Here is a 23,127-nt window from a genome sequence, read left to right on the forward strand (position 1 = left end):
CTATGGCGTGTTGTAATGATCCAGATCAGAGTGTTGTGGTGTGATGTGGTTTTATATTAGTATGGTACAGGATGGTATGCTGTACCGTGGTGATGCTATCGATGCGAAGCTATACACTATAATGAAACTGTGTGTGGTGTTGTATGATGTGATGTGGTATGCTGTACTGTGTTAATGTGTGTGTGTGTGTGTGTGTGTGTGTGTGTGTGTGTGTGTGTGTGTGTGTGTGTCTGAATGTACGTTCCATAAGTAAAGTTTTCCTGTTTCTGTAACCTTTCCCTGAAGAGGTCAATGGGTCACCACCAAAACGTTTGCGATAATGGCGGATTACACCACCCTATGGCTTGTTTCAAAAATTTGCCCCGAGACCATTTTGTGTGAAGGCGTTCTAGCGGAAAATGCGAGCGTCCATATGTCATCATATGGTATTCTATAAAAGCGGCCACACATAGCACAACCTACATGGTATTAATGACGTGAGGTAATGTTTCATACCCCGGGAAGGGAACCATGAAATTAAAGTGCGATGAGGGCGGGCGTTAATGGGGCATGTCGGGATGGGTCCTACTGCGCATGCGGGTTAGGGAGAGGGGAGGGCATGTGTTAAGCGTGCGCGCGTGCTCCCTGCCAGAGGTCAGCAGGCAGGGCGGGGCAGGGAGAACTGTAGCTATGGCCCTGCACCAAGCGCTGTGTAGCGAAGCAGGAGGTGTAGGAAACACACAGAGCGATGGGGGAAAATATGCACGACGCTCTCCATGGTGGTCTCTTTTACATGAAGTAGATACAGGGCATCTTAAGCAGTGTAAGAATAAGACATGTTTTCTATAGAATCCATTTAACCACAATACAAGACCTTACTGTTCAAAGAAGTCACCATCACCTATCTCAACTTTCCACTTACACGGACAAGCAGAAAGTCACTTTTCTTTTAAAGTCAAAGAACCAGCAAATTGTAGAAAAATTTGAATTTGAATTCCAATCGTATATTTGAACATTTCTAATCAAATGACATTTCTACCGTAAAGCCATGTTGATTTGATTATAAGGGTAATACCCGCTAGTGCATGCATCAATTTTCCAAAAATGATTTTCAACCACCCTGTAATTCGTACAAATCAGCTCCAAAGTGGGCCAACATATGCCGTAAATTGCAAAACAATGTAGAAACGAACGGTTACTAAATGTCCAACTATGCCAAAGTCAGTTCCAAAATAAAAGAAGAAGACGAAGAAGATGTGAAAGAACAAAAATAAAGAATTCATCGTTCATATTCCGTGTGTTCATCAGTCGTTCGCTCCAGTTTTAGGTATACCATAGGATGTCATCCATATAACCAAAGCAATCTGGCCTTAGTGTAAAAATCAATCCTTCAGAGTTTTGTATGAATCATGATAAAAAAAACAGTAATCATTCACACCTAAATATGTCAAATTATTTCTCTTATATTGACAAATCAAAGCATATACAAAGTTCACTGAAATAATGTGTTACTTATCAAAACACAATGTTTTGGACCACGTTCGTGTATTTTAGTTGCAAAAATACGCTGCATATGGTGTTTGAAGGATAATCTATACTATGATAACTTCTTGCTTATTAAATATTCGACTGATCCAATATTGCCGTGATTTCATATGAATAGATGATTTAGTCAGTCTCCCTAACATCGACTGTGTCTAATGATGGGACAAAAGCATTCATCGAGCTAGTGGTACTGGTGAGCACGTAGCGAGGTTGTCAATACAAAACTGGTCAGATAACCATAATAACCGATTGCGTTTTGTTCCTTTGTTTATCGCAGACAGAAACTTGTTTGGTCTGTTCGTAAATATAGCACTCACATTTTACACCCCCCCCCCCAACAAGACTTGTCAGGACATGTTGAAGGGTCCGGTCACACATATACGTCGTGCTATTGTGGCGCCAATCGCAAACTGAAAGTATTCCTTAGAGAGTCGTACGTCGTACATGTGTGGTGCATAATTCAGCTGAATTGTTAAAAAAAAATAGTTTTTATGTCGGCGTTTGGTTCTGTACAACCTGCTTCTCCGACAGCAAAATAATGCGGCGATCCACCACCGAAGTAAAACAAGAAAAGATGATCTTTCGTTACTTCTTCGCAAGAGGAATTAGTAAAGTCATATATACCAGGGCTCACCTCTGATCCAGGACGCCCTTTTCCCGAAACAGACAACTTCCAAACTACGACTAAGAAAGATGATTACCTGGACTCTGGCCTCTGTAAGGTTGATCTTCATCGCCAGCTCCTCACGAGTAAACACGTCTGGGTAGTGTGTCTGGGCGAATACAGCCTCAAGCTGCTCCAGCTAGCCAGAATCAAACATACAAAAATACTTAAAACACTATTTCCTACGTACAAACGTCCTAGGCAACAAGTTAACGGTTAGTCCTCTAACCTATCACAAGTTGAAATGACCAATGTATCCTGACCGGACGTGTGACGTCAGCAATGGGTCAAATGTGCCTGGGAGTCGGTATCGCCCCCCCCCCCCCGTCTCTGTTAAGGGATGGTTGACCCGTTGCTGACGTCACACTTCCATCACAGATTAAACTCCTTAATATGATAATCACCGTTAGCTTTCATAAGAATACGAAAAAAAACTATTAGACATTAAGAACATTTTCTATCCTTTACAGTATCAATGACTCTGTGTGCGAGGTCTTATTTTTCGGTGTGTATTTTTGCTGTTGGTCTCTGTAGTGTTTGAATGTACTGTAGGTAGATTGCCATGAAGTGAGTGGGAAGATAATTGCAATGAAAAGTCTGTCCGAAGTGACAGTCTGAAGTATACTTCAGAGTTGGTAGAATAAATCGTTAATTAGACATGATAGTTTCTGAGAGGGGCTGTACTAATTCATGGCAGGTACATGTATTGTTTTGATCTATGTGCTTATGAATGTTCTTGCGGCTTTTCTTTTCAATATGCTGGTTTGTAGTTTGTTATCATTATAATATTTTAAGGAAAGTGTAAGTGGCCCAAAAATTGCAAAAATCTACATCATAATGAGAAGGAATGATTTACACCCAAGCTTTCAAGAATACACATTGTGGACAACCAAATAATCCCTATCTCCATTTAGACTATAGCGGTAATGGTGAATCTGATCTTGTCCCCTCTGACTAGAATGGAATGTCCCACACAATCAGCCAGACCGTGTACTAGTATCCATCCAATCGCTGTGGTTGAAGACAAAATTCGAAGACAAGTGAACATAATTCCAGCGCAGCGCTAAATCCGCTTCTAACCAAATTGTGCTTTCTAGGTGACCTACGCATGCGCCATAAAGCGAGCTCTGTACCCCAAAACGGAAATGCGATTACGTCTTGTTCGCAAAGCCTCTTGGATTAAGCATCCAAACCTTCCTTTCCTGACGCGGTAAAATCCGATAAAGCCTACCCAATAACCGCCACCATAAACACGTTATTATTCAATTACTTCTGCAATCTAGTCAGGAAGGCACTGAATGTCGATTACGGCGGACAAAGCAAGCCGACTTCTGTGACTGATTAGATAAGTGAATCACGTCGGAACCACTCGACAAAACTTTTTCACAGAATGGACGAGTCAGTCTGCCTTCCTGCGTAGTAAAACAACCGCGTGTCGATCGATAAGACATATTTTACACCGCCCTATATATGCTGCTTTTAAAGTAGTGCCATGGACAAGTGATTAGAAAGTTCACCTTATATTAAGTAGGTCGTGAGTTCGATTCCCAGCCAAGTCATATCAAATATTTTTTAAATGGCACATACTGCTTTATCTGCTTATAAGCACTCTTGGCATTTGTGAAAGAGTATAATAGATGAACACACACTCCGATACTCTTGGACTACCCCTGTAGTAATTGAACAAATTTGTGTGTCCCAAGGGCTATTGAAGCAGAGATGGTCGCCGACCCATACACCATCTGGTGTGGAAGAGACTTAAACTGTCTTGTTTTCTGATTTCCAAAAGAAGGTTGTAGTCACCTTCCGTTACCTTAACTCTAATGCTGTGTTTCTGATTAAGGTCTTGTTTATGACAGGGTCGGCAGGTACAAGGTATAGGTTCTTTTTTTCTAAATTTCGGCCAAGCTGATCATACAAATAGTTACAGCATTGCAGGAGTCAACATTAAGGGGTCTAGTTTTGTTGAACCTGTTTACATAACTTTTTGCATGGCAATATAAATGAGGAGAACATGATTTAAAGCTTAAGTCACATCACATTGTGTACCTCTTCAAAAAACCCAACTGATGCGAGCTGCGGAAAAATGTTGCCTTCATTACGAAATAAAAGTGTATAATGTTGTTGTTGTTGTTGTTGTTGTTGTTGTTGTTGTTGTTGTTGTAAACAAATGTGTCAGAAACCCATACCTGATGTAAAGTAAAGGTCGTTCTGTTCCGTCTCTGTTTCCGCCGGGCGAAACCATCTTCCAAGTCTGGGGGGTACTGGAGGGGAGGATCTGGATGAAAAAATATCAATGATAACTAAGAGCTGTGACTCTTATGACCTTATTTAAGTTCATAACAACATACTATCATTTCAGATTTTTTCCACAGACTGCTACTCGTTTGTATACCTATAATCGTTTTTAACCGTGGTATTGAGGGATATGTTGAAGTACTCATTGCAACTTTGGTAGTCCAGAACACTAGAGGTTTCTGTAGCCCTATGCATGCAGTTGACGATGACGAGGCCAAAAACTGCGCTTCCCTTATCGCAGCAATCCGACTCGTCGTGTGACGACCTCACTATAGATGCATCCGCTAGAATATCACATAAATGTCTCATCTACATCTACTATAACAAATACAGCTGAATAAAGTTTGCTTTTGCTGTGGTTAATCCTTATGATAGAGAAGCCTTGACGTTGCCACTACCTCAGGTACGTGCTAAGACTACGGCCGTTTTCAAAGCGACAGACGAAGTTCTCGACTTTGCAATACTTTTTGCATCAGGTCTAAGAGAAAAAAAATGTGTTTCCGACCGACCCTAGCAAAACCTGCCCACCTTAGCATAGCATTTTTTATCAACGGCTAGCGCTGGCAAGGGACATAAAACTTTCGATCCGCCATCTTGGTGATAAAAGTGTTGAAAAATCTATTTCCAACACATTCTCTGTATTTCTGCTACATAGAAATTTTGCCTTTACAAAATTTAAGACCTGAGAGAGAAAACGTAATATATCTGCGACGAAAATTGCGATAATGTAGCGAATTCTCACATTTCCCTTATGGTCACTTTAACGTGCGACGCATTGCGATTGAAGTTCAGATGAGCAAGAGCCTACCCGCGTCAGATAAAAGAATGCGAATTTTTGGTAATTAGAAAAAAATATTTTCAGGCAACGAATTGACGCCTGTTGGAGCTAGCGTGCGAATACATTTCGCAAGCAGACGCGGCCCAGTGAGATACCCGCTAAACTACGCCACACCGCAATCCGACACACACACGGCAGCTATACTAACCGCATCCCGTCTTTTCCCCATGCTTTACCCACATACTCTAACAACTTTTGACTCGTTCCAACTCTGACACCATTACCGCGATATTACATCAAAGCTCGCATGAGGGAGCGCCAGTCCCTTGACAGACACACAAACGTAACGTATTGAATCAGGGTTCGCGCCGAGGCATTTCCCCCGACACTGCAATCAGCAAAAGAGTAATAATCCCGGTTTGCTATCTGTTGACATACTCTAAATATTCCATTACCGCGCGCCGAGAGGGAGCCGCCCGCTCAAGTCCCTCCGAGCCTGCCTTTCTCTATCGGGCGTCCATCTCCAAAGCGCTTTGTGTAATTGCATTATCGACCAATTATTGTCAAGATAAATTCAATTAACAAGTCAACCAACAAAGGAGCTGCCTCTGGTGGTAGCGTGCCGCGGGGTGAATGGGAGCCGTGCGCGGCGCGGTAGGATCGCCCGTGGGCGCAACACGCAGTCCCGCCGAGCTCGCCTTCGATTTCTAGTGGTGACATCGGGGTTTTGCGCGCCCTGTGGCTAGAAAAGTAAAAACGCCGGGTGTTTAAATGGTCGAATTCTCCAGACATACGCAGGGGTTTTTCAGGGCAATTTTCCTCCGGGATCGTCATTTTAGAACCCAATTATCGAGCAGAGGATCTGCTTCCTTGTCAATAAAAGCGCCGGTGAATTTGAAGTCTACTGCCACAGACTGCTTTGTCAGTGGTTTCGCTGAAACTGATTGAGGTCCTATAGATTGTTCAAGTTCATCTATAATGGAGAAGTAAAATATTGACAATCTTCGGCACAGGTTTATCGCCACAAAACTGAGAATCAGTTGCCAAGTTACACACTGAAAGCTGAAGACATAACCAGACGCCGCTGGAACAACGAATATATTGATAGTGTAATCTAGACAGAATAGACGATGAGCACTATGTTGTCGTAGAATGCAAATTATACAAGAAAGAGAGAAATGATCTTAAAAGATTGTTACATTCTACTTCGCTACTTCTTGTACCTAGTAAAACAGACAAATTCATATTTCTAATGAGTTGAGATAAACCTTTGATTTTGAAAGAAACGAAAAGAAGTCGAATTGATTTCGTATATCATAATTGTCAAAGTGGCTTGACTATGTTTACATGTATCTATAATCTATTCTTTTGTTGTGACCCGTACTTATATGTAACCTGGTTGGTATATATGTACAATACGGGTTACATTCATTTGCCGGTACCGGTGTCGTGGCGGACTGTTTTTTCTTGCCCCTAATCTTTTGTATATAACCTATTACTTCAGTAACTCTTTAAAATTCCGCCCATTGACCATGCAAAACTTGCACGCAGAGAATCGTAAACTGCTGATTGAAGCGTTAACTTTGTCTTATCTTTGCTTTTTGACCGAGGGGCTTCAAACGTATTAGATGGTATCTGTATAACCTTATCTTAACCCCAATGTGTTGGAGTTAAAGATGCCGATACAGTGCTTGTAGGGAGGCGATTATAATCGTTGAAAACAAGACGCGTCTGGGTTGTTTGATGAGGAATGAGATAAAAGAAAACCGTATCGGTAATATGTGAGAAGTTTTAAAAATTCGAATTTATTAGAATTAGCTTTAGATAGTTTCACACGAGAGACGTGTTGACCTTTTCCTAAAGTATGTAATAGTTGAGAGACTATGTAATAATTGCAAGACGCTAGAAAATGGGATTTCTGAACACATGTTCTAGAAATATACTTGAACTTGAATCTCAGAGGTGGCTGATGAAAAAAGAAAGCTACATCTTCGGCTATTGTTATTAAGGATCAATGGAAAATCCATATTGAAGACGCATGTCTTTCTAATTCCATTGTGATAGACGTGCACAAACATGGGACTACTAAAAACCGTCAAAGATATCACTTCCGGTTCAAACACCTTGTTGAGGTGTCGATCAAGCGATATTGGAAAGGGTCTTAGTTTGTACAGCACATCAGATCTATCGACTGTCAGCGACCACATCATGGCGGGGTTTTGTCAGTGAGAAAGATAAGCGCGGAGAAATAGAGCGGTAACCCGGCTTACCTGACGGTACAGTTATACATGTACACACGGGGCTCCGTCGGACAAGTGGTAATTATGTAATTGGGACACCAGATCGCCACGTCATTGATAAATGAGTGTGCCAAGCCTACCGGAGGGTAAGCTTTACACAGATCTCCTGCTTCAAACAATTTTCAACCGCAGAGGACGAAGAATAAAACCGAAGGTCTAAGACTCGAAGTCAAATCGACTCGGCTGGTATCTACAGAATAATAGGACACTTCATAACTATTGCTAGATGTCCCTACAGCTCAGCTGGTAGCAGCCTTACGTTTAGCTGCTTGATCCAATTAGTTGGTAACGGATTCAGATCTTGGGAAGTACATCTCGGTTGGGGCTGCAAAAGCCTTTCGGAAGGGGCATAAAATAACATCCCGTGTTCGAGAAGGTGCTAGCATCACCTCCCTGTAAAAAGTACCTGCTATAGAAACACGCTAACCTATATGCTACATATACAGGGCACTACAAGGTGAGTAACAACATCGCAACTACTATTAGATTATTCTGCTTACTGACAAACAATAGCACCAACAGCCTTCCACAATAGCCCCAGCTCTGATAGCAACCACATGTCAACGGAGACACACACTACCTATCGTTTGGATGATATGAAAACGACTTTAGAAGGACATTCCTGCTATGACACTTGGGCCAGCCTTCTCCTGCTCGCTGTGAGGAGTACAGGACAGCGAAGGGAAAACTACGCAAGATAACGGTAACTCAACCAACTGGATATATTTTGGCACCAGCCAGAAGCTTCGGGTATTATCCACTTCCTCTTCCTGGAGACATTGAGCACTGCTCTGTTGAGCAGCAAGTTTGAAAAACGTCATATGAAAATGAGATGAAAACAAGTTTAACATAGTCCAAAGGAAAAAAACATATAAGTTAAGAAGGGGTTGATGCTTATGAGTATATTAGCTCCTGTTGTTTGAATGAAAGAGCTAAAGTTGCCTTGCGGGGGCGTTAGACAACGTCTCCAGTTCCAGAAAGTTTGACACGTAACGTTACATGTAGGCCTCCTTTCCTGTTAAAGCCGGATTGTAGGAAGGTATAAAAAGGCAGACTCACTCCTTAACCTAATTGGTGGGGAAAACTTTTACAGTGTCAAGGCACTTGGCTATGTTTTGCGACTGATAGAAACAGGTGTCAGTCTAACACTATAATATCCTATAAGTACATGGCAGGGAGATCCAGCTTGATCTTTCTTGCCTGATAAAAAGAAAATCCGGTGTATTCTATATCGGATGTTGAAGGGTATCTGTTTATTGTTTGACCATGAGATAACTACTTTTAAGGATTCAAATTTTATCGTCTTGAGTAGTACTGCGTAGCTGGACAGAGCAAATATGGCAAATAATGAAGACTATTTAATATCTCAATATCATACAGAAGCTTTGAAATCTATAGCTTCTGACATGTGCTATTCCTGCGCTGATATATTTGTGCAACCACAGTGAAAAAGACAGACGAGCTTCTAATATCAGCTTTCGAAATTTGATACCTAAGGGTGATTCTCTGCATTACAGTCGTTGATCGTATCAGAATCAGAGCTAGACTAGGGATAGAGCACTCCATTGTCGATGCCATCCGGTTAAGAAGACTAAAATTGTTTGGGAATGTAATGAGGAAGCTACCGAATATCCTTGTCCAAAAAGTCTAAAACCAACACCACGGAGATAACTGCTAAGCGTTGGAAGGACCACATATCAAAAGACACTGGACTACGTCTTGGGACAGTGCCCGTCAGTGGAAGCCAGAGCACAGGATGGTATGACATGGAGGAACTTAACGGAGGGAAGTAAGGGGCCAGTCCTTGGTCTGAGCACTTTGGCAGGTAGGTATAACTTCAATATGTTGCTATTGCAACAAACAGGTTAGAAGCTGCAAAGATTAAGTCTAACCTGCAATAATAAGTTAAAGGAACCATGGAAGGAACCATGGAAGGAACCATAACTGTTGCTTTCTTTATCCATTATGCTTTTGGACAGATAAGGATGATGTGGCACGTCACTCAAGTTTATCACTTATTTTAGCAGTGCCACATGTACAAAGAACAGTAATTTGTACGGTGAAGGAAGTTACAACCTTAGGGACAGTGGGTTGTTTTCCAATATGGAAGCCAGAAACAAACAGGCCTTTTAGCTACCAAAGTCAGCTACCAATTTTTACATCTTGGTGGACTGAGGAAAGACGTGTTTCGTGCCTTCTCCAAGAGTACAACATCGGTGGCATGCCAGGGGACCTCTGGGTCGAACACCAACCGAACACCAACCTGAAACCGTTACGCCTAACCGTTACACCAACACGATGGCACATGTTGTTCATGTTGCTAGTTAGTTTTGCGTGGCCAGTTAGCTAGATAGTTACGTATACTGCTAACTGGTAGATACTTACACGGCAATCTTCCACAGGCAGCGTCGTACTCTAAAGGTCCTGGGCTGGGGAACGGGGGGTAGTGGAAACAGTACATGCTCTCGTCAGATCCAAGACGACACTCCCGCGAGACTTTGTTGGCGAGACCTGACTCTCGCGCGATTTTGTGGTAATGCTAGACTCTCGCGAGACTTGTTGGCGAGACCTGACAGCCGCAAGCACTTATCTAGTCCACGTCACTGCAGAAAAAAATTGAAGTAAGATAAACAAGTTAATGTATTAAGTCAAACTATGCAGTATTGAATTCATGTATAAGGTATGTTCGTCTAACAGTCTAAAAAAACTCCAAAGTCCTGCAGCAAGACTTATCCTCGGGATATCATATCGGGGATTCCACATCAACAATGGTTGTGGCCCAGAGCCTAGATGTCTTGGGTTTGAATCTCCTGACATGTCCCGATAACGTTATGTATTTGGGAATGGTAATTTGCACGACTTAACTCACTGACCTCGGGTTAAAATGAGTATGTAGCTTCGGTTAGAGTCGTCCCTCGGGTAGGACGTTAAACGAATGTACCATATTTGAGGAGAGATATACCTCAAGCACAAAAAACGGAATGATGACTGCTTCTCTTATAAAATGCTTTCAAAGCAAACCATTAGGAACTATCTACTAGATCATAAACCTTTCTTGAATCCACAACATGTAACACAAACACACACTAGCCCTAACACATTTCAGCTTTAGCCCCACAGGTACGCAAAAGTCAAACTTGAATGTGTGGAAACATAGGTTTACATGCATGAGGCTCCCAACCATGACTCGACTACAACAAGTAATAGAAAATCGGAAACAAAATTTAGATTAGATAGAAAATACATACGTAGATGCTAAATGTTTCTTAAAGACATGAGAAGCAAGTAACAAATTATTCCAAATTATTCTCTCATTCCAAGAGAATCCATGTAAATCAAGTTGAACATCCGCAGAAATAATTCAGGTGATATATAGCTAATGGATTAAAGATGTAGGATATTTGTTCGCAAGCGTCCTTTCCTTACAATGTTCTGCTGCAGTGCCGTACTCACTTTTTTGTTGCTACTGGATACTCGGAAAGTCACCTAAAGCACCCATGTTTCACTAAACAGTACGAAAGTTGCATATCTGGACAGATTTATTTGATTCACTCAAACTGGGATGGCCCCCTACTTTCTTTGCTAAGTGTGGTGGGTTCTTTAACGTACTCCAGGTGTAGCTTCGATAAAAAAAACTGTGCCTCCTTTTAACATCCTTTCCTTGGGACTTCAATACCCGAAGCCAGTCACTCATTTACACCTGATTCGTGTTGTAAATGAGTAAAATAGGTGACTTGGTGTAAAGTGCCTTTCCCAAGGACACAACATCTGGACCTATCAGGGTACGTGCGGTGTCCATAAAAACTATGGTATAGCGCAGCTCTTCAAAACTGTACTTATCAAACAAAGACCTTAATTTTTCATCATATCGCTGACTCGGTTGCTGATAACGTTTACAGTTTTTTTTTTTCTCAACAGTTATTCGATCGTGAGTTTATTCCTTCACGGTTTAGCAAGTATCAGACGTTTTGGTATCATTCGAATAAAGCATTTCAGGCGTTCTTCTTGCAGAATTCTTTTTCAAAGTTTGAGAATCACACAATACGTACATTTTGATACAGATATATGTAGTTTACAGTCATAAATGTAGAAACCGTTTCAAGTTAACAAGCAAAATATAGTACACGTATCCAGCACCTTGTGAACAAAGTACCAGGGTTGATGTGATGAATTTCAAATGTGCACCTTTTTTCTGGGTTACGTCCAGATCGCAGAACTTATTGACCACCCCAAGTAAGATTTTATTATCTTCATCGGAACACAATATATGACATCCGTGTGCCAATGTTGCCAATTCCTTTTTTGCAAGCTAATTATTATATCTAATAGCATTTAGAAAAATATACAGACAGTACAAGACAATTATGTTCTATTCTATTGACTATTCTAATAACAACTGCTACGGAATAAATTTTTTTTGCAATTTGATTTTTCCAGGAACCAATTAGATATTTGTCATGAAAACATATGCTTTTGTCTATTCATAAAAACGAAGATGATATTATGATTTCATTTTTATTACAGATAATGAATATTTGACCCTTGCTTTCCTTGCCTTTTATGCATATAAAACAATGTAATAAGTGAGCAGACAATCAAACAACAAGGTAGTTCCGTGGACGTAAAACATTATCCACCGGAGATCTTGTTGCAAAGAAGTCGATAATACACCGACATGATTTATGTCCGTTTATCCATAACCACAGGCAGAATAAGTCAGTTTCAACATCGCCAAAATTAACTGCAAAGCTATGGAAACATGAACGCATTGTTTTTAACGTTGGCAAGGTTAGATTGTTATTCTTCCATATGGGTAATTGAAAGATAATCATATTTATTTTTCGTGTATTTTTTTATCAATACCACGAATGGACATGTTTGATTTGGTTTCCATCAAAAGCTGCACTAGTCATAGCGTGTCCTCGTTGCACACGCACACGAAATAGATCGGTCGTGAAAAATGATAGTGCCTTCCCCCTTTGAGCGGTTAATAATTCCGCTTTTAATTGTGTCCCTCGTAGCTGGTCCTTGTCGAACTCGTGTCAGTGGCTAATCAACTGGGACTTACGGGTCCTGCCCTGCCTCCGGGCAGCATCGACAATATTGCCGGGGTGAAAACCGCAGACGCGCGCTGGGAAAACCCGCACAACTTGGAACAACTAAAAATTTAGATCCCACGGAAGAATCACCACACGTCACAAGGTAACGGTTAAAGGGATGATGTAGAGGATAAATATTAGCAATAATTTAGGCCTGACCAGAAAGTATTGGGACAATCTGAAACATCTAGATGCTCACAAAATGAGTAAAGAACAGTTAGATGTACGACTTTACGTAAATCCCCACAGTTGCTTTATCTACCACGTTGATCTCTGTAGCTTCAGCCCATGAAAGAAAGAATAACACAGAGAAAAGAGACAATAATATGCTGATCAGAAGGACTCACCTTTTTGTAGCAGTCCTACTTTACTGTATTTGGTGACCGACTAGATTTTTGTAAAGCAGGCGGGAAGACCTTAGAGTGCCGCGGGCGATGTGCGGCGGTAGCCCTCACTCTGACCGCGGATAAAGGCTCTGCCTAAGCTCCCTCGCTCCGTCCCTGCCCCACTATTGGTTCCCGCTCCAATCCAAACCAATGACTGCACCAATAATTTCATCACCCAAATTTTATTTGTCACTTGTGGCACCGGCCTATCGAAACGGCATTATTTGGGCGGCCTTAAAATAGATATATTGGACGATCAGCAAAGTTTGTAATCAAATATTTACAAGAAAGCCCAGTGGCGCAGCGGCCCGCTCCATACTCCAAGATAATTTCAAGCCACAGTGGCGAGATGGGGGGGGGGGTCCAACGCCCTCTCTACCACATAATTCGGCAATGGACGGTGTGAGAGTCTATCGCAGGCAACATTACAAGGCTGATTACCTGCACGTGTAGGGTCCTCTCCGGGTCAGCGTGCCGAGACGGGTGGGCTGTTGTTACGGGCCGATGTGGCGATCAATCCCGCCGACCGTTCGATCGGCATACGGTGAGGACGTACCTCACGTACCTTCACCCACAGAGCTCCCCCTTGACTCCGTCTCGCCCCCTTCAGACCCTGTTCGACAGTTCCCCAGTCTGTTCTAATGATGAATGGTGCGAGAAGACCGACCTTGTTCCCAGATTAGAACCGTCCCGTAGACTGCCCGCACAGATACCGCCTGGTAGCCGTACAAATGAAAGCGGCTCGTGTAAAGCGATCCGCTGTCAATATCGCTTACGTTCGGTAGAACAGTCACGGGGGCAACCAGCCCACATAATACCTGCCGCGGATTAATTGTTTAATGAGCCTCAAACACAATTACAGACACCTTGTAATTATGTCATGATATTATAAATATTGCAATATCATGAGCTCCTTATTTAGAAGCATAATGGGCTGGCAACGCCGCTAAGCCATTACGCCCAAGGCGAGGCAAGGTCGTTACTGGGAAACTCAATTTGTAATGAAAACTGAAAAGTCATAATCGTATTAAGTTTCATCGAACATTTCGTATAAGTAATGACTTTTGCGAGCCGGAGGTATTAATCTTGTTTCCAGCCAGGTTACTTTGTACGGGGTTGAGTCGGCAGCGTGAAGAGGGAAGAATGGCTTACAATGCAGTAATCGTGTCGACAGTCCGCGTGAAGACAAGCGCCGGCTTACACTGTCGTATTTCATCTCTCCCCACACGGGAGAAGCTTTCTCCACGGCAGCGACCAGAGCGCTTGTAACGAAGCGGAAACATGGCGAATTCATCACCACTAATCATTGTCGGGGACGGGAGAGTAATAATACACGGGGCGTCTCTATTTGTTTTGATGATACATTATAGTCTACCGGTGCCCGCCGCAAAACGCCGTGGGAGCTCCAGAACACAGACGAGTGTACATCTCCTCATAGACCTGTGCTTCTGGGACTCGCTCGCAGTGTTGGACCACACTCAGCTACTGTAGCTGCTGAGCTACATATTTACCTTAGCCAAGAAGGTTCTGTTTTTAGCGTTCGTTTCTGTATGTCTGCGAACACGATAATAGAATGCATGAATGGAATATGTTGATATTTGATGTATTAAGTAGGTCTTGATGAGACGTCAAAACCATTAGATTTTGTACTTAAAAAAGCAGTTACTCAAGCGGTCAGATTACATTTTATTGGCTGGTGGCTTTCTATGGTACTACAGCAGAACGTCCCGTTTTAATATCTCGTGTTCTGGTCGAGCTACGGTCATGTGTTTTGGCTGCAACATTTGTGATTTGGAAATAGGAGATAAAGATCATTTGTATTTGATGTGACGGTATGAGGTCGTGGAACTCTAGTCTAACATATATAATCATAGATGGAAACAAGGAAGTGTGACGGCAAAAATAAAGTAGGTCAGGCATTGTGGAATGACAATCCAATCGGACTAATTGATGTACGGCACTGCATCATCCATTGCCAGCAATCAAGTTGCTTTGAAAAGTGCTTACGGTTCTTTATTCTATCTTCGATCCTTTGTGTTTTGAGTTTGTGTCAGTCGTTTCACTGTATTCTGCGTGTATTTGTGTGTGTGTGTTTGTGTGTATGTATGTATGTATGTGTGTGTGTGTCTGTTTGAGTGTGCTAGTTTGTATGTATGTGCGTGTGTGTGCGCGCGCATGTTTGTGTGTGCGTGTTTGTGTGTATGTTTATGCAATAAACTATGTATGCATGTGTGTGATTTGTGTGTGTTAACGCGTGTGTGCGCAAACACGCACACTGTCGAAAACGTAACCTTGTTGGCGAAGGTAATCAAAAGGAAGCGTATAGCTTATCGGATAGGAGAGAGGGGGCACCAAAGCAAAGCTTAAGATTCTAAGTTGCGAGTGGCTTCCCCGTTTGAAGAAAAATGGCCCTCCCGTCCGCTCACCCGTCCCGTATGTGTGGAATGAGAGGGGCCCTTCTGCAGTGGGAACCACCTCACGCCGAAGATGCAATAGAAAGAAGATAATCCACTTAAGGTTCATTTCAACCCGAATGTACCGGCGCAGAAGTGTTTCTGCAGACACCTGGGTACCGTGGGCCCGTGCGGATACATCAAGCAACCCGCACTGCTGGGGAACCATTATGGAGTCTCATTAGATGCTCAAGAACAACTTGTCAATATCATACCTTTGAACAGCATCAAATTGTACATTTTTTCGAATATCTAAATGCAACGGATATGCTCATATTTACGATGAGTGCAAAGAAACTGTGTATAAGAAAAATTATCTGTTAGCACATCCAACCATGTACAAAGAAGTTGACTCTACCTGGTTAGCTTATACCTTTCTTTACACACGTTACAGTATGTATATACGTGTTCGTTATATATTCAATGCCAACTTGTCCATGTCTGATAATGCCGGTGAAACATACAGTTTATATATACATGTGCACATGAATGCACAGTGCACAGTGGCTCAACTAGTACCAAATTTATTCCAGATCTGAACTCAGTGACATGCGTGATAAAGCTCCTCGCGTGCTCTAACTACTGCTTTAATGGGGATGTTTACTATCATTGTAAACATTTCTTATTATTATTGTTGTTCACCTTGAAGTGCCTAGTGGCACATCAGTCATCAAGTGTTCTTGCTGCTTCGGTAGCAGGGTATAATCTTACAGGAAGAGGTTGCTATCCCTTCTCCGTTGACGTTCTTGAGAGACACCTCCTCAAACACGTGGACCACATACTGCAGCTCCAATTGAGACACCCAGTTCTTCATAACTTTTGTGATGTCCATCTGCGGATACAGCATGCAGAATGTAATACTAGTGGCCTTGTTGAACTCTGTGAGCCTTCAGTGCATTGATCTAGTGCGCTGCAACACTGAAGTAGTGAAAAAAAGTGATCTCAAATGACTTTATCTTACTGAAGAGCTATTTTCACTCTAGACTTGACAGAGAAGACAGACGCTGTGCAGTACATGGAGGTTCATTGGACAGGGGAAATCCCCCTACCTCTTTTCGACTAGCACAATCAACAGTGCCAGTGGATCATGGCTTAACGTTCCGTTCTGAGGACTGCAACCCTTTCCAGTAGCATGCATGTTTGGTGAGCGACAATAGCCGGGATTCGAACTCAAAGCTTTTTGATCTAGAGGCAGGACCGTTTACCACTGGACTACACACGCTACGGGTGAGAGCCGGCCAGCGAGCGAGCCGGTGTGCGCGGTGAGAGAGAATCCCGATAACACAGTGTAGGAATCCGAGCCCATCGCGCGTTCCGTATCGCTAATGTAATACGCCATCCATCATAATTGATGAGAGCGAATGAGATTATTCAATTATCCCGTGTTATAATATAAACCCTCTCAGCATAACCGAATTAGGATTATCAAAATCGCCGCACCTGTGACCCCGCATTATGTTGCAGGATGTATCACGCCATGCGGCATTACGGTCGTGATTGGAGCACCAAATCGGGGATAATGGGGGAGGGGGCCGCCAAATCGGCTCGTAAAAGCCAATCCCTGGCACATTCCGCTGCAGCAAATTAAATCGGTGGTAAAACTACAACAAAGAGCCTAGCCACAATTATTGGACTCGCCGAAACCATACGATTTTTTCTGCTGTCGGATTTGACACGCCGAACCACGCATCTTTATAAAGAACACATTACCGTTAAGATGGCAGTGTGTTTGCATTAAAGAACAGTATGGGGTAACGGCTCAGTGTTCAGTCGTCTTTTTACAGTGACGTACATATCAAATTGTTATCACAACATTAAGTTTTGAGAGCAACAAAACAAAATCATCGCTGGTTGCTGTTTTCCGTAGCGCCATGTATCCCGGAACAGGCTCAGCCTCCATCGATTTCTCTCAGGCTGTCAAGTGGCATATAATCAATGGAGCGGGAATGCCCTTGTCAATTTTACCCAGCCGGATTATTATTGACATAAAGCCAATATGGAAAAGCGCTTTCTTAATTTTCCGGCATGTTCCGCCATGTTGCCTCCCCGTGCGCCTACATGCCGATCATCTATTAAAGTCCGCGCCAATTCAGAAGCGCTGCACTCGCTGGAGACTGCTGGATCTGCGCTTGTCACCCCGAGACTATCGTAAGGCCATGTTCCGACACACGGCGAGCGCGCTGCATGCGACCTCGCTACGATCTACCTTGGACTGTTGTAACCATTGACTTGGAGAATTCGAATATCATGCAAAATGAGAACGTATGACTGAATATAAAACAACTCCCTTTTATCTGTGCTATCGGTTAAATTGTCTGTTGAATTTTAGGTCGCAGTTTGGTTGTAGCATCGTCTCCACCCTGATGGGGCTTAGTACTGAATCAACATTGTCAATAACACATGTACAGGTCTGCTAGGGAAAGTAGTGACCATTTTTCCTGTGAGCTGATTATATCAAGACATCATTATTGTTTACTACAATGTTGTGTCGGTTATCTTCCTTTGTTTGTTGTTGGTGTTGTTGTTGTTTTTTCAAAATATCGTGACTTTCTTAAATTCATGATCATTCCATTTAGGTGTTTTGAAGAGCTGGTCAGCAGAATTGAAAGCCGAAATACCAATTTCTAAACAATCCATCTAATTCTTTTCATTTTCAAATACGATGTTTACCAGCTTTGTTCAATTGAATACGAAACCACCCTCTGAATCTAACGTGCTTTCAATCTTTTTTTCTGGCCTGACGCCAGAATCACACCAAATCCTGGCTTTTATGTGCCAGTTCGAAATGTACGGCTCCAATTTCTGCAAATTGGAAACACTAAACCGTTGTAAAGAAGCAGGAACAATAGGAAGCCGGCTGTGATCCCAGAGACTATCCACGCGCCAGCGGGACCTTTGTACAGTTATTTGAGCCACACGCCATGACCACTTAATTACGCCGGGCCTTCTATTAAGCGTGCTTACGGACCGCGTGCCTCTCGTAATTGGCTATTAAAGGGCGGTATAATTCTACACGGGAATTTTTCTTAAGACGGGTGCTGAGAAACCAAAAGACGTGAAGGATTGGCTTGCAGTTTTATAGATATGTGACAAGAATGACGAGTTTCAAAACGATTGTGTTAAAATCTATTACGGATTCAACTGGGAAAGACAGGACTTTGGGCGCGCTTAATATAAAGGAGCATTTGCGTCATACAATTGCAGTGTTACGTTCTTTAATATACGGAAATTCACCCATACCACAAGCTCGGGGTTCGAGACCCATCTACTATTAATGTTTTGTACAGCGATACACACGCTACTGATAGCGTATCTACCATGCATTTCTGTAACCACCAGAAGTCTGTGCGCAGAAGTCTTCAATGAAGCTTGGCTTCACAACAGGCGAGAAACTAGCAGGGCGGTACAAAGTGACGAATAGTGGACGCGACAGGACGCTTCGATCTCCTCCCAGCTGATTTATTGCTCAGTCCAGAACCCAGCGACCATGGCAACTGGTCAATGAGATGACGAATCGGTAACTTTGTTAAGCTGCACGGTTGATTGGCTATCGGAGACGCCTGGGCAGATATCACAGTGAGCAAAGGTACATGGACAAGTGGGGAGGGCGGCTTCCAAATGGGTTCTGATCATATCCAATATTGTCTAGGACATTGCACAAAAGATGTCTTTAATTTTACCGTATAGCCTACGTAAAGCTCGTTTTTAAAACTAGATTAAAGAAACAGCACATTTATGCATACTTTTAACTTAAGAGTTTTAAGTATTTGTCAAGACCGAGTTTCACGCAGATCATTGTGTCACTTTTGTGGGTGTTTCTTTTTGTAGATTTCCATATGAAGTGCGAAAGCAATACCTAATGCAATTCTAAGTCATTCAAAAGATCGTTACTATGGGACTCTGTTGCCACGTGGACTGATTTGGTTTGATCCAATAGGCAATAATTTGACGAAACTTTCCCTGTTGCAGAATGTTTTTGGCAACTATTTTCTATCAGTGACCAGAATAATACAAAAGAAGCTATACTTTTCATGTTAAAGCTGGAGTGCCTTGTAGCAGATACTAGGTGCCTTGCTGTTTCCTTGTTGTTTCTGTAGCAAGGTACAGTTTTGCAGGGTTTGCTTGCTACCCCTTTCAATTTAACATGGTTTAGACACATCCTCGACCAGAGGACACCCATTTACGTCCCTTCCCTTGCGCAGCCCAAACCGAGAGGCCCTCACCAGGATTGAAACGGGTCTCCTAACTAGTTGCGAACTAATTGGAACAAGGAACTAAACTTTGAAGCTGCTACCAGTTGGGCTACAAGGACATCCCAAGTGACGGTCAAGGACTCATGTAATTTTCACAGCTCAAACCTGTTCACCTAACCCTGCTTCTCCCGGGTTACACCAGCAGAGTCCCTCGCCTGTCCTCCCGGGCTCCCGTGTGGGTGTGGCGTCACTATTGGCTGCTGACGACGCTGCATGGGGGGTCACGGTCGATGGAGCGCGACAGCCGCGCGGTGTGGGAGCTTCATCTGTCCATGGTGCTGAACGTACAGCTGCCCGGCATTGGGTCAGTAGGTGAAGGGAAATCAGTCATGGAGATGAAGTATTGTGCTTCTTCAAGTAAATAGTGGTAGTACGGATTTACTGCGGCTCGCGTATTTGACAAAGCAGACCGGGTCACCTCTACTCTTCTTGATAAGTGTGTTGGGTTCTTTTACATGCTGAAGTTTGATGCTAACACCTGAAGCTTCCTTACACACGGGGGTGGGGTGGCGGATTGCCGGCTTTACGTTACCACCTGAAATGACACATGCAATCCTTTACAACACGTCCAAGCTGGGGCCGACCCAATGATTGAACTTTGACCCACGTGGGGTTGCATTAGCGCTTGCGCCATGGAGACATGATTCCTCTAAAACTGAATTGCCATGATAAAGCTATAAAGCAACAGGAAAGTATTGGATTCGCAATAAAAGTTTTTGCGACTTCAATGACCGAACGAGATCCAAACAGACCCCCTGATTTTTATTCTATGATTCACAACATTGCGCAATCTTCGTACATATAGGAGAGTGGTCGCAACAATCGTTGCAACACTACAATTTCTTATTGACAAAGTCACGAAAGGAATTTTTCAGCAAAGGTATTCAAATCGCCCTTCAAAATATACGCCTAGGGTCCAAACAGAAGCCGATAGGGGTGTTTGAGGGTAATCTCACAGGGATATTTAGCTGTCATATAGAAGACATCAAGAATGCAGCGTAGAACTAATCTTGAAGAAAGCAATTATAGTTTAAGGATGGATCTAACAATAATGTTAGGGCAAAGTGGGTCAAAATCATCCACATAAAGCAATTGATAAATTGTTGGAATTTTGCTTTCTATCCTTGATGATCTTTGTGGCCAGCAGTTGAAATGATAGAGAGAGCACGCTTGCTGCCCCATGTAGAGGGGCTTGTTCTCTTAAATCTATCATTACAGCGACGCAATTGCCCTTGATATGACCTAATTGCCCATATGCGGCCTAGTGAGAACCCGTGTATACCACTGGGCTGCGTCTGGTGGTTGTCTGCTGGAGATTTTCGCCAACAGTCGATAATTATTCACGTGAAATGGCAAATATTTTGAAAATTTAAAAAAAATTACAATTAGCAAAATGTCGCAGATGGACGTGAACTAGTCGCCAAATTAATTGCAAATCTCTTGTTGATTAATCGTATTCATTCTCTGGTTCTTAATTCAGTTGCAACACTAAGATTCTGATAACATTATTTTTTATCTATTTTTTTACTAACAATAATAAACTGGGGTGTGACATTCCAGGCGCGGTTATTTTGCCTGTAGATGCCACATATTTACCCATGCGCCGCACGTTATAGTCAGAGTGACCGTAAGACAGAATTCGCGAAAATGCCGCAAGGTTCTCTCACTAGTTTGTCGCCTCCAGGCGCAGTCCAGTGACTCGGAGATACCCGCTATCAGTAAACAAGAACGGTTCTAACAAGCAATTCTCCCGACCCTTTTTCTGAAGTTCTCTTTAGAAATAGTGGTTGTTCCACCTTTGTTCCTACCGAAAGATGAGAGTGATCTCATGCCCACAGCCATAATCTGCCCCCATTATCCACACAGATAATCTGCTGAGGTCTTAGGAAATAGGTTTACCTGGAAATCCTCCTCCATCTTCACTCATGCGCATCAGGGCAGACACGTACCGTCTTGATTCATTAGCAGATTAAGTTATTTGTTTTATTGTTTCTTAACATCATGCGGGGCCATTAAAAACCTCAGGTATTACCACAGAGTCCATTACCGTCTGACACTGGAGACGGAACCACCGATTCTCCAAATACCGCCGCACACTCGTGCCTGAATAGCGCGCTTTGTGCGGGAGGTGTTTATGGTGCCACTAATTGTAAGGGATTGGGGCTGGCGGTGGTTCTATAACGACTGTTTAAGCTACCTCGTTGTTCAACACAAAACTGCAGCTTTCACGGTTAGATCCAAGGATTGGCACGTCATTATGCGATATGATATAAGAAGAAGACGCACTTGAATTGTCTTACAATGGCAGGCATTCTTTCATAACTTTCTTTGGATGTCCAAAACGTGCAAAGCTATAAAAGTTATGTATTTCAGTAACAGTTATTAGTTACTTATTTTGTTTACATTTCTACCTTCGGCAAGAATGTCATTTTTTATTTGGATGGATTGTTTTGACAATTGGCATTTGAGTAGGTCTTTATAAGATCTCAAAATAGTTACATTTTAGACCAATTAGTGGCTTGTTATGTTGTTGCTGAGGAATATCCAGTTTTGATGTGTTCTGGACAAAAAAATCTATGGAAAGAAGTGGCGTAGGTTAGAAGATTATTCTGGAACTGAAGGGGCGTTTTTGTTGAAATATCTATAAGAGGAAAATGCATGAGGGGGTTGAAAGAACGGCGTGCTTTTTGGCGAAAGTCAAAGATAAATAGATAAATGAATAAATAGATGAGTGCTGTGACACAAATGGGAACGACTTTTGTATAGCTGAAAACACCTCGTGGTATACAAATATTTTTCTCAATACTTTTTTTTAAATCACAAGTTACTAGAGCGAAATTCTACATGCAAAACCCTTTATTGTCCATCACATGGATACCTCTCTAAACAAATGTACAACACACTAGTACTTCTCCTTCTGCCCTCATTCACAATCTGCCAGGGTATGTGGACAAAATCACAAGAGGAGAATTTCTTGGATGATATTCCATAAGTGATTAGGCCCAGGAAAAAATGTTGTGTTTCCAGGTACCTGACCTACATGTATCCTAGCAAAAACCTGTCCCAAAAACATTTCGGTCTGATATCTCAGTTATGGAATTCCAACAGACTTTTTGTATTTCACACGCTATTGATCTGTGTATCTGTGTTATAACTAAATGATTTTGCAAACACAAATGCCCGATTCGTTTCAGTTTACATTTCTAAAATGTAATTGTAGGACCATTTCCACTGAAATATTAAAAAAATGAAGTAGAAATTTTCAGCAGGGCCGTAACAAGCAACAGAACATTTTTTCCTTGGCCCCATGGCTGCGGGCGAGACTTCCTCTCTATTGAAGTCTTTTGTGGCGCGCATTATGCGAGACGACTC

The 23,127-nt window shown here is 42.5% G+C and overlaps 1 protein-coding gene across 2 annotated transcripts in view; it reads right to left on the reverse strand.

Annotated features, from left to right (window-relative positions):
• Nucleotides 1-13,816, reverse strand: part of LOC118412179 (dorsal root ganglia homeobox protein-like) — a 25,537-nt gene extending 11,721 nt beyond the window's left edge. Inside the window, exons 1-4 of one of the 2 annotated variants that reach the window (XM_035814897.1) lie at nucleotides 13,491-13,816; nucleotides 9,950-10,167; nucleotides 4,378-4,466; nucleotides 2,226-2,327 (exon numbers count right to left, since the gene is read on the reverse strand). In XM_035814897.1, coding sequence (XP_035670790.1) covers nucleotides 2,226-2,327; nucleotides 4,378-4,466; nucleotides 9,950-10,025 — 267 coding nt within the window. In that variant the 5' untranslated portion in view covers nucleotides 10,026-10,167; nucleotides 13,491-13,816. Of the gene's footprint in view, nucleotides 1-2,225; nucleotides 2,328-4,377; nucleotides 4,467-9,949; nucleotides 10,168-13,010; nucleotides 13,127-13,490 lie in introns of those variants that run through there. The other variant, XM_035814898.1, reaches the window with a different exon arrangement.
• Between the last annotated feature and the right edge of the window lie 9,311 nt (nucleotides 13,817-23,127).

The sequence above is a fragment of the Branchiostoma floridae genome, chromosome 3, assembly GCF_000003815.2.
Source record: "Branchiostoma floridae strain S238N-H82 chromosome 3, Bfl_VNyyK, whole genome shotgun sequence".
Classification (NCBI taxonomy): Eukaryota; Metazoa; Chordata; class Leptocardii; order Amphioxiformes; family Branchiostomatidae; genus Branchiostoma; species Branchiostoma floridae.